The sequence below is a fragment of the Hemitrygon akajei genome, chromosome 5, assembly GCF_048418815.1.
Source record: "Hemitrygon akajei chromosome 5, sHemAka1.3, whole genome shotgun sequence".
Classification (NCBI taxonomy): domain Eukaryota; kingdom Metazoa; phylum Chordata; class Chondrichthyes; order Myliobatiformes; family Dasyatidae; genus Hemitrygon; species Hemitrygon akajei.
Genome location: NC_133128.1, coordinates 122,012,379 through 122,024,411, shown reverse-complemented (window position 1 = coordinate 122,024,411; position 12,033 = coordinate 122,012,379). Strand labels below are relative to the sequence as shown.

At 42.4% G+C, this 12,033-nt stretch overlaps 1 protein-coding gene across 1 annotated transcript in view; it reads left to right on the top strand.

Moving 5' to 3' along the window:
• xrcc5 (X-ray repair complementing defective repair in Chinese hamster cells 5) overlaps window positions 1-12,033 on the top strand; it is a 128,061-nt gene that overhangs the window by 100,348 nt on the left and 15,680 nt on the right. Inside the window, exon 15 of the mRNA XM_073046346.1 lies at window positions 4,166-4,250. Within this exon, the coding sequence (XP_072902447.1) occupies window positions 4,166-4,250 (85 nt within the window). The remainder of the gene's footprint in view (window positions 1-4,165; window positions 4,251-12,033) is intronic.

Below are 12,033 nucleotides of genomic sequence, written 5' to 3'. Positions count from 1 at the left end.
GGTTCCATGCATAGATTTCCATTGTGATCTTCCATAGGAACAACTTTGTCCCTTGCTATCCTTCAGCTCTTAATATATCTGTAGAAGCCAGTCAATATGTGAAAGTTAAAATCACCTACAACCACAACATTATGTTCCTTGCAACAATCTGCAATCTCTCTACAAATGTTCTCCTCTAAATCCTGTGAACTGTTAGGTGGTCTATAATATAATCCTATTAACAGCCTTTTTTAAACAATTGAACAACATTAGTCATCCTTCAACCCTCCGTCACCTTACCCGTGGCTAAGGGCGTTTTAAATATCTCTGCTAGGGCCCCTGCAGTTTCTGCACTAGCCTCCCAGAGAATCCAAGAGAACGTCTTGTCAGGCCCTGCGGATTCATTTGTCCTAATTTGCCTCGACACAAACATCTCCTTTTTAATATGTATACAGTGCATGACCTTACTGCTTTGCCTCACTTCTATAGATTCTGTGTCCACCTCCCGAGTAAATAGAGATGAAAAAAATCTATTTCAGATCTTCCTCATCTTTATCGGCTCCATGCGTAGATGACCAATCTAATCTTCCAGAGGACTAATTTTTGTCCTTTGCTATCCTATTGCTCTTAATATATCTGTAGAAGCCTTTTTGATTCTCCTTCACCTTGTCTGTTAGAGCCACATTCTTTTAGCTCTCCTGATTTCCTTCTTGAGTATTCTCTTGCATTTCTTATACTCCTTAGGTACCTCATTCGTTCCTGCCTGCCTATACCTGCTGTGCACCTCCTTTTTCTTAAACAGAGCCCCAATAATCTAGGTTCCCTAAATCCGTTATTCTTGCCTTTTATTCAGATAGGAACATACAGACTCTGTATTCTCAAAATTTCACTTACAAATTATATCCTTGCCAGAAAACAACATGTCCCAATCCACACTTGCAAGATCCTTTCTGATACCATCAAAAATGGCCTTTCTCCAATTTAGAATCTCAACCCAAACCTGTCCTTTTCCATAATTACCTTGAAACTAATGGCACCATGATCACTAGATGTAAACTGTTCCCCTACACAATCTTCTGTCACCTGCCCTGTCTCATTCCCTAACAGGGGAGCTAGTACCACACACTAGCTGGGACCTCCATTAACTGATTAAGGAAACTTTCTTGAATACAGTTGACAAACTATCCCATCCAGCCCTTTTAAGGTATGGGACTCCCAGTCAATATACAGGAAGTTAAAACCACCACCTATCACAACCTTTTTTTGCAACAGTCTGCGATCTACAAATTTGCTCCTCTAAGCCTAGCATATTGTTGGGTGTGTATAATATAATTTCATTAATGAGGTCCTCCCTTTCTTATTCCTCAATTCTCAGTAGATTTGCTCACCAGTCTGTCCTGAGCACTGCCATGACATTTAACATGACAAGTAATACCACCCACGCACCCTCCCCCATGTAATTCCTCCCATTCCATCATGTTTAAAGCAATGGAACCCTGGAGCATTGAGCTGTCAGTTCTGCCTCTCCTACAACCAAGTTTCACCTATGGCTACAAGTCAAGTCAAGTCACTTTTATTGTCATTTTGACCATAACTGCTGGTACAGTGCATAGTAAAAATGAGACGACGTTTTTCAGGACCATGGTGTTACATGACACAGTACAAAAACTAGACTGAACTACGTAATAAAAAAAACACACAGAGAAAGCTACACTAGACTACAGACCTACACAGGACTGCATAAAGTGCACAAAAACAGTGCAGGCATTACAATAAATAATAAACAGGACAGTAGGACAAGGTGTCAGTCCAGGCTTCGGGTATTGAGGAGTCTGATAGCTTGGGGGAAGAAACTGTTACATAGTCTGGTCGTGAGAGCCCGAATGCTTCGGAGCCTTTTCCCAGACAGCGGCGTTATAATTCCAAATCCTGATCCGTGCCCTAAACTCATTTGCCTTTCTTACAATACTCGTTGCATTGAAATATGCACAACTCAGAACACTAGTCCCACCATGTTCAACTATTCAGTTCCCAACTTTGACGGAGGAAGACGTTTCTTGTCTTGTGGCAAATTAGGGTGGGTGAATCCGCAGACAAAGTGTTCCTTTGGACCTGGTGGGCGGCTAGTATTGAATTTGCAGTGTCCCTAGCAGAGATATTTAAGATATCCTCAGCAATAGGTGAGGTGCTGAGGAATTGGAGGATAGCTAGTGTTGTTCCATTGCTTAAGAAAGGCTCTAAAAAGAAGCTGGAATTTATAGGCCAGAGAGCCTGACATCAGTAGTGGATAAGTAATTGGAAGGTATTCTAAGGAACCAGATATGTAAGTATTTGGATAGATGATTAGGAATAGTCAACGTGGCTTCGTGCATGGTAGGTTGCGTCTAACTAATCTCAGTGTTTTTCGAGGAAGTTACCAGGAAGGCTGATGAAGCCAGGGTTAGTGGATGTTGTCTACGTGGACTTTAGCAAGGCCTTTGATGAGGTCCTTCATGGAATGTGGGTCGTAAAGGTTCAGTTGCTTGGCATTCAGGATGAGGTAGTAAATTGGATTAGACATTTGGCTTTGGAGGAGAAGACAGAAAGTGGTAGATGATTGCCTTTCTGACCTAAGGCCTGTGTCTAGTGGTGTGCCATTGCAATTGGGCTTGTTGTTGTTTATCATCTATATCAATGATCTGGATGAAAATGTGGTCAACCGTATCAGCAAAGTTACAGATGACACAAAGATTGGGGACATAGAGGATAGCAAGAACTTGCAGCAGTATCTGGACCAGCTGGAAAAATGGGCTGAAAAATGGCAGATGGTGTTTAATGGAGACAAATGTGAGGTGTTACACTTTTCGAGGACAAACCAGGGTAGGACTTACATGGTGTGCGGTAGAACGGAGGGATCTGGGTAATTCTTTGAATATGGCATCAAAAGTAGAAAGGGTTGCAAAGTGAATTTTTGGCACATTGGCCTTTATAAATCAAAGTATTGAGTACAGGAGTTGGGAGGTTATGTTGAAGTTGTGTAAGACATTAGTGATGCCTAATTTGGAGTACTGTGTGCAGTTCTGGTCACCTGCCTAAAGGAGAAATATCAGTAAGATTGAAAGAGTGCAGAGAAAAATTATAATGTTGCCAGGACTTGAGGTCCTGAGTTGAGGAAATGATTGAATAGGTTAGGATCTTATTTCCTAGTGCATATGAGAATAAGGGGAGATTTGATAGAGGTATACAAAATTATGAGGTGTATAGATAGGGTAAATTGCAAGCAGGCCTTTTCCACTGAGGTTGGATGAGAATAGAACTAGAGGTCATGGGTTAAGTGTGTTTAAGGGGAACATGGGGAATTTCTTCACTCAGATTGTGGAATGAGCTGCAAACAGAAATGGTGAATGCAGGATTGATTTCAACATTTAAGATAAACTTGGTACACGGATGAGAGAGGTACGGAGGGCTGTGGGTTGGGTGTGTCGTGATTTCTCGTGCACCACAAACGACCAGGAGACGCAGAAGATTCTTCAAGAAGTATTAAACTTTAATTTGCAAATCAAAGCTGAGACAGTCATTGAGCTAGTCGCTGATTGCCCACCGATCCTTGTACATAGCATTTTTTATAGCAAGCTCCTGGTTTAGTTGTATTAGCATATCCAATTGGTCTACAGTTGCGTATCACAAGTACATCCGCCACTATTGTTTCTACCCATTGACTTAATCATGTTCTAATCTACATCTCTTAGCTACCTCTCATTAACACACATTGTCTTCTACATTCTTAAGATTTCATTCTCCTACTAAATTGGATACATGCATAGCAAATAGCAAGTTCAAAGCTGACTACATAGTTTTGGTTACACAGCAAACAATGCAACTTTTATACTCCAGTAGGTGCAGGTCAATGGGATAAGGCAGATTAGTAGTTCAGCAGGGACTAGATGGGCTGAGGGTCTGTTTCTGTGCTTAGGTGTTCTAAATATTTAATATTGATGATAAACAACAACACACCCAGCATTGATCACTGTGGTACACTATTAGGCACAAGCCTGCTGTTAGAGAGACAACCATCTTAATACCACTCTCTTTCTTGTTTGATCTTCCTTCATGCCCCAAAACAAATTAAACTAATCTTGCAGACACACACCAAAAGGCTTGGTTGGACGCGCAATTTAACTAATGAAAAGATTTGATTCTCCTTTAGTGAACCAGAGGAACCAGATGTCAAGGGGGCAAGGTCTGATGATGATTTCAACATTGTCGCACTGGCTGAAGGCACTGTGACAGTGGTGAGTACTGACTGAATCCTTTACACTGCAAGATTTGCCATCACTATATAGAGCAGCAGAGGAATGCCCATAGCTACAAGCCCTTGAGCCCATGCCAAACATATTGTCCTCCTACCTCATCCCAAGTTCATATGTTCAGCTCATATCCCTCAGTCTCCTCCACTCCAATGGGGATTAAATGATTACATTACATCTGCCTTAACCAGCTCATTTGATCTACATACCACTGTATTTATTACCAAATCTTTCTCCTCTTATTCTCAATCTATGCCCCCTAATTTTGGATTCCCTACCTCTTTATACAGTACACCTTTATATAGATATCTTAATCACATCTGAAGTTGCCCTCATAGATGGTTAGTGTTGTTCTGTTTAAGAGCTTTAGAAGTATCCAAACGGGTAGATGAGGGTAGTGCAGTGGATGTTATCTATCTGAACATTAGCAAGTCCTTTGAGAAGGTCCCACGTGGTAGGAATGTCTGGAAGTTTAGACCCCATGGAAACTACGGAGAGCTAGTATAGTGGATTCACTGGTGGAACTGGTTCTCACTCTCAATAATTTCTCTTTCTGTCCCTTCAGACCAAAGGTGTAGCCGTAGGCACCAGCATGAGCCTGAGCTATGCCTGCCTTTTCATCAGCTATGTGGAACAGTCCATGTTCCAAGTTTTCACTTCTAACACTCCACAACTTTTTCTCTCCTATATTAGCGTTTGCATGCACTCATGCTAAGTTCATCAACTTCTTCAGCTTTGCCTGCAACTTCTATCCTGCTCTCAAATTTGCTTGGTTCATCTCTTACACCTCTCTCTCCTTTCTCCATCTTTAGAGACCAATTATCTAGTTATATCATTTATAAGGTTACTGAATTTCACGGTTAGCTAGACTATACTCACATCAGTGAGTCTCACTTCAGTAGTAGGGAAGTTACTGGATAGGATTTATGAGCATTTGGAAAACCATGGCCTAAGAGGGAGACCCAAAATGGCTTTGTGCAGGTCAAGTCGTGTCTTACCAACTTGACTGAGTTTTTTTGACAAGGTGATGAGGGTGATTGATGAAGGTAGAGCTGTGGCTGGTGTCTATGTGGATTTTAGTAAGGCTTTTGACAAGGTCCCTCGTGGGAGGCTCATCCGGAAGATTAAGAGCCATGAAATCCATGGTGAAATGGCCATTTGGATTCAGAACAGGCTTGCTCATAGAAGACAGAAGGTAGTGGTCGCAGGGACTTATTGCAGCTGGAGATCTGTGAATACTGGTGTTCTATAGGGATCTGTACTGGGACCTCTGCTGTTTGTGATGTATATAAATGACATGATTGAGAATGTAGATGAGTGGGTTAGTAAGCTTGTAGATGATACACAGGTTAGTGGTATTGTGGATGGTGTAGAAGATTGGCAAAGGGATATAAATCAGTTGCAGGTATGGGTGGAGAATTGGCAGATAGAGTTTAACCTAACCAAATATGAAGTGTTGCACCTTAGTAGGTCAAATGTAAAGAGGCAAGACCCTTAACAGTGCTGATGAGCAGACTGACCTTGAGGTCCCAAGTTCATAGTTCCCTGAGAGTGGCTACACAGGTTGATAGAGTGGGGAAGAAGGCAGATGGCATGCTTGCCTTTAATAATCAAATCGATGAATTCAAAAGTCAGGAAGCTATGTTGCAGCTTTATAAAACTCCAGTTAGGCCACAACAGGAATATTATAATGAGGTCTGGTTGCCCCATTATAGGAAGTATGTCAAGGCTTTGGAGAGGGTGCAGAACAGGTTTATGAAGATGCTGTCTGGATTAGAGGGCATGTGCTATAATGAGAGGATGTACCAACCTGGGTTGTTTTCAGTGGAGTGACGGATCTGAGGGGAGCTCTGATAGAGGTTTATAAGATTATGAGAGGTATAGATAGAGTAGACAGTATCTTTTTCTGACAGCTGAAGTGTCTAATACAAGAGGGCATACGTATGAGCTGCAGGGGTTAAGTTCAAAGAAAATGTGAGGAGCGTTATTTTTTCTTTTTTTACACAGAGAGCGATGGGTGGCTGGAATATGCTGCCTCGGCTGGTGGTAGAGTATATTAGAGACTTTTAAGGGGCATCTAGTTAGGCACATGAATGTGAGGGTTATAGAAGGATATGGACATTGTGTAGGCAAAAGGAATTAGTGTAGTTGGCCATTTGATTACTAATTTAATTATTTCAGCACAACATTGTGGGCCCAAAGGGCCTGTTCTATACTCTGTAACCTCTTCCCACCTATCACTTGTAAAAATACTATTACCTCTCTCAGTTCCTCCATCTCCAACACATCTGTTCTCAGGATGAGGCTTTTCATTCTAGAATCAGAATCAGGTTTAACGTCACTGGCATTTGTTGTGAAATTTGATGTTTTGCGGCAGCAGAACTTTGCAATACATAATAATAAAAACTATAAATTACAGTAAGATGTACAGTGGATTCTGGTTAATTGGGACACATCGGGATCGGTACATCTTGGCCCAATTTAGCGGCTGCCCTAATTAGCCAAAGTTTCATGCAAATAGTTAAAAAGGTATTAAAGAAGACAAACTACCATTTAACTGCGGAACAATTTATGTATTTAAATGAAACACAGAACAAATTAGAACATTACCAACACCTCTACAGTACTATAAAATTGCTTATTAGTTCCTAATGGTTATCAATGAAGGAATTCATCTGCTGTGTTCTCTTGATTGACTATAAATGAACAAAATCAGCACAGACAGACATCTAGTACAGATTATGGGCTGTCTTCATCCTCCAAATCTTTATTTTCATTGTAGCATTCAAAATGATTGTCAGTACCTTCATAATTCCTAACTTGTTGAAATAATGAAGACATTCCATTTTAACTCCTGGCCATTTCTGGCATCTCCAAGCCTGAATCTTTGAAACTGCATTGAGCAAAAGTTCTGTATTGTCTTACTGCTTCTTCCCGCCAACTATCAGTGACAACAACACTGCATTTTGAACAAAGACACACGCAACTGATGCTATAGTGTTTAGTGACCCTAAAGGACAGTGTAGTGTTTAGCAGATACGGAAGTGCATGCATCTAGTGCTAGTTAGAAACTTTGGCAACATTAAGCGGCGTATTTTCCTAAGTAAATGAAAGGAATCCCAGCAGCTTTCTCAATTTTAGTTTTTGCTCTTTAAGAGTGGTTTCAAATAAATGGCTGCCATGATAAACCAATTCACCAGAATCTCTCTCTCTCTCCCTCTATATATATAAAAAACACGTACACTGCAAAAAGAAAGGGGGAAAAAAGTAGGACATGTCCTTTCAGAAACCTGATGGCTAATGACGGAAAGGAAGAAGCTGTTCCTGAAACATTGAGCATGCATCTTTAGGCTCCTGTACCACCACCTTGATGGTAGCTATGAGAAGAGGTCATGTCTTAGGTGATGGGATCCTTAATGATGGATGCTACCTTTTTGAGGCATCGCCTTTTGAAGGTGTCCTCACTGCTGGGGTGGCCATTGTCCATAATGAAGGTGACTGAATTTACAACTTTTTGCAGCTTTTTCGGGTCCTGTGCTGTGGCCCCTCTATACCAGAGTGACACAACCAGTTAGGATGCTCTCCCCAGTACATCTGTAGAAATTTGCTAGAGTCTTTAGTGACATACCAAATCTCCTCAGACTCCTAATGAAGTATAGCTGCTGTTGTGCCTTCTTGTAAATGCATCAATATGTTGGGCCCAGGATGGATGTTCAGAGATGATGACACCCAGGAACTTCAAACTGCTCACCCTTTCCACTTCTGATCCCTTGATGAGGAGTGGTGTGTGTTCCCCCAACTTACTCTTCCTGAAGCACACAATCAATTCCTTGGTCTTACTGCCGTTGAGTGCAAGGTTGTTGCTGCAGCCAAGTGTCTCATATGTCTCCTCATCACCATCTGAAGTTCTGCCAAGAATAGTTGTGTCATCAGCAAATTTATAGATGGTGTTAGAGCTGTGCTGTGCTTAGGCACATCTCCAATCCACACAGACTGTGATCTCTCGGTGAGGAAGTCAAGGATCCAGTTGCAGATGGAGGTACAAAGGCCCGGGTTTTGGATCTTGTTGATTAGAACTGAGGATATGATCAATAAACAGAGCCCTAATCAATAAACAGCAGCCTGACATAGGTATTACTATTGTCCAAGTGATCCAAGGCCAGTGAGATTGCACCCACTGTGGACCTGTTGTGGTGATAGGCAAATTGCAGTGGGTCTAGTTCCCTGCTTAGGCAGGAGTTGATTTTAGCCATGACCCAACTCTCGAAGCACTTCATCACAGTAGATGTGATTCCCTCCGGGCGATAAGTCGTTGAGCACTGATCGTCACCTTTTTGAAACAGGTAGGAACCTCTGGCTGCAGTAGTGAGAGATTGAAGAACATCTGAGTTTTCTGTTTCTTTAAAGAACAGGGCTGCCCCCACCCGTATCTCCTCCACTTCTCACACATCTGCCCTCACCCCTTCCTCCTGTCACCATTACAGGGATGGGGTTCCCTATGTCCTCACCTACCACCTCTTGAGTCTCTTTATCTAACACATCTTTCTCCATAACTTCCACAATCTCCAGCAGGATCCCACCACCAAACACATCTTTCCCTCCCACCCCACTCCCACTTTCTGAAAAGGTCACTCTACTCCCAACTCCTTTATCCACTAGTCCCTTCTCTCTGATCTCCCTCCTTCCACTTATCATTATAAACATCACAAATGGTACACCAGCCCCTACAGCTCCTTCCTCACCACTACTCAGTCCATCCATATGAGGCAAAACTTCACCTGCGAGTCTGTCGAGGCCATCTACTGTATCTGCTGATCATCCACTGACATATTTTAAAAATGTACTGACTCAGTGAGCTTGTCTAAACCTCCTCTCACACTGTCACATAACAATGCAATTCCCTTCTCTCAGTTCCTCCATCTCCATCACATCTGTACTCAAGATGAGGCTTTCCATTCTCGAACATCTTTTTTTAAAGAACAGGGCTGTCCTCACCTGTATTTCTTCCATTTCCCAAACACTTCCTGATGCATCTTCAATCTGTCACTTTCTAATTGGTTTCAACACCAACTGTTATGGAGAGCCCACTGCACAGGATTGGAAAAAGCTGTAGAAAGTTGTAAACTCAGCCAGTTCCATCGTGGGCACTAGCCTCCCCAACATCCAGGACACCTTCAAAAGACAATGCATCAAAAAGATGGCATCCATCATTAAGGATCCCCATCACCCAGGACATGCCCTCTTCTCATTGCTATCATCAAGGAGGTGGTACAGGAGCATGAAGACAAACACACTCACACTCAACATTTGGGGAACAGCTTCTTCCCTTCTGCAGACATATTTCTAAATGGGCAATGAATTTATGAACACTACCTCAGTATTTTTCCCCTTTTTTGTACTAATTATACATTTTATATATATATACTGTGCCTATTGTAATTTATAGTCTACTATTATTTACTGCTGCTGCAAAACAACAAATTTCATGACATATGCCAATGATACGAAACCTGATTCTGATTTTGATTCCATTGGTGAGACCCGATGCAGGCTGGGGGATCACTTTGTCAGGCATCTTCACTCCATTTGCCATAAAAGGCAAGATCTCCTGGTGGCTACCCATTTCAGTTCAACTTAGCATTTTCATTCTGACGTCAGTCCATGACCACCTTTTCTGCCACAGTGGGGCCAGGTTCAGGTTGGAGGAGCAATGCTTTGTTTTTCATCGAGATAGCCTCCAACCTGATGATCTAAAAATCAATTTCTCTAACTTCCAGTAACCTTCCCCGCTCCCCCCCACTTTTTCCTTTCCCCATTGTGGTTCCTTCTCAACTGCCCTTCATCTCCCTCTGGTTCCCCCGCTCTATCTCTTTCTCCCATGGGCCACTGTTCTTTCTTAATATATTCCTTCGAGATCCCTTTACCTCTTCCACCTGTGCCTACCAGCTTCTTACTTCACTCCCCTTCCCCACTCACCTACCCACCACCTCACCTGTCTCACTTATCATTTGCCAGCTTATACTTCTTCCATACCCTCTATCTTTCTCTGCCCCTTCCTTTCCAGTCCTGATGAAGGGTCTTGGACCAAAACAATAATTATTTAATCTCCTCTATAGATACTGCCTGATTTTCTGAGTTCCTCCATGTGTGTATTCTCCCACATTGATATCTGAGTCATTGGTACATATCACAAACAGTGGTACACCACTCGTAACATACTCCCCATTGGAAAAGCAGCCTTTCACTACCACATTATGTTCCCTATCATCGAACTAATGTTGTATCGTATTTGCTCGCTTGCCTTGAATTCCTCGAGCCTTGACAATTTGAACCAGCCAGACCTTATCAAATGCCTTCCTAAAGTCCATTCAAATAGTATCTAAAAACATAGAAAACCTACTGTACAATACAGGCCCTTCAGCCTGCAAAGTTGCACCAAACATGGTCCTACCTTAGAAATTACTAAGCTTACCTATAGCCCTCTATTTTACTAAGATCCATGTACCTATCTAAAAATCTCTTAGAAGACCCTATCTTATCCGCCTCCACCACCGTTGCTGGCAGCCCATTCCATGCACTTACCACTCTCTGAGTAAAAAAACTTACCCCTGACATCTCCTCTGTACCTACTCCCCAGCACCTTAAACCTGTGTCCTCTTGTGGCAACCATTTCAGCCCTGGGAAAAAGCCTCTGACCATCCACATGATCAATGCCACTCATCATCTTATGCACCTCTATCAGGTCACCTCTCATCCTCCTTCGCTCCAAGGAGAAAAGGCCGAGTTCACTCAACCTATTCTCATAAGCCATGCTCCCCAATCCAGGCAACATCCTTGTAAATCTCCTCTGCACCCTTTCTATGGCTTCCACATCCTTCCTGTAGTGAGGCGACCAGAACTGAGCACAGTACTCCAAGTGGGGTCTGACCAGGGTCCTATATAGCTGCAACATTACCTCTCGGCTCCTAAATTCAATTCCCCGATTGATAAAGGCCAATACACCATACGCCTTCTTAACCACAGAGTCAACCTGCGCAGCTGCTTTGAGTGTCCTATGGACTCGGACCCCAAGATCCCTCTGATCCTCCACACTGCCAAGAGTCTTACCATTAATACTATATTCTGCCATCATATTTGACCTACCAAAATGAACCACTTCACAATTATCTGGGTTGAACTCCAATTGCCACTTTTCAGCCCAGTTTTGCATCCTATCAATGCCCGCTGTAAACTCTGACAGCCCTCCACACTATTCACAACACCTCCAACCTTTGTGTCATCAGTAAGCTTACTAGCCCATCCTTCCACGTCCTCATCCAGGTCATTTATAAAAATCATGACGAGTAAGGGTCCCAGAACAGGCACTCCACTGGTGACCGACCTCCATGCAGAATCTATTGCCCTGTTTTTTTTTGAGCTGGCTGGATATCACCTCAAAAATACTCAATCAAGTTAGAGACACAAGACTTCCCTCACACAAAGCCATGCTTACTGTCCCTTATTAATCCTTATCTTTCCAAATCGATATGAATCTTATCTCAGAGAATTGTCTCCAATACTGTCCCTGTCACTGATGAAAGTCTGCTGGCTTGTAATTACCCAGCTTAACTCTTAAGCAAAGAAATGGTTTACACTTTTCTCTAGTTTTCTGGTACCTGTGGCTAATGAAGACACAAAACTTTCTGCTGAGGCCCTAGCAATCTTCTTGTTTTCAATTGCATTGTGGGATAGATTTCATCCAGCCCTTGGATTTTATCCAGTTACATCT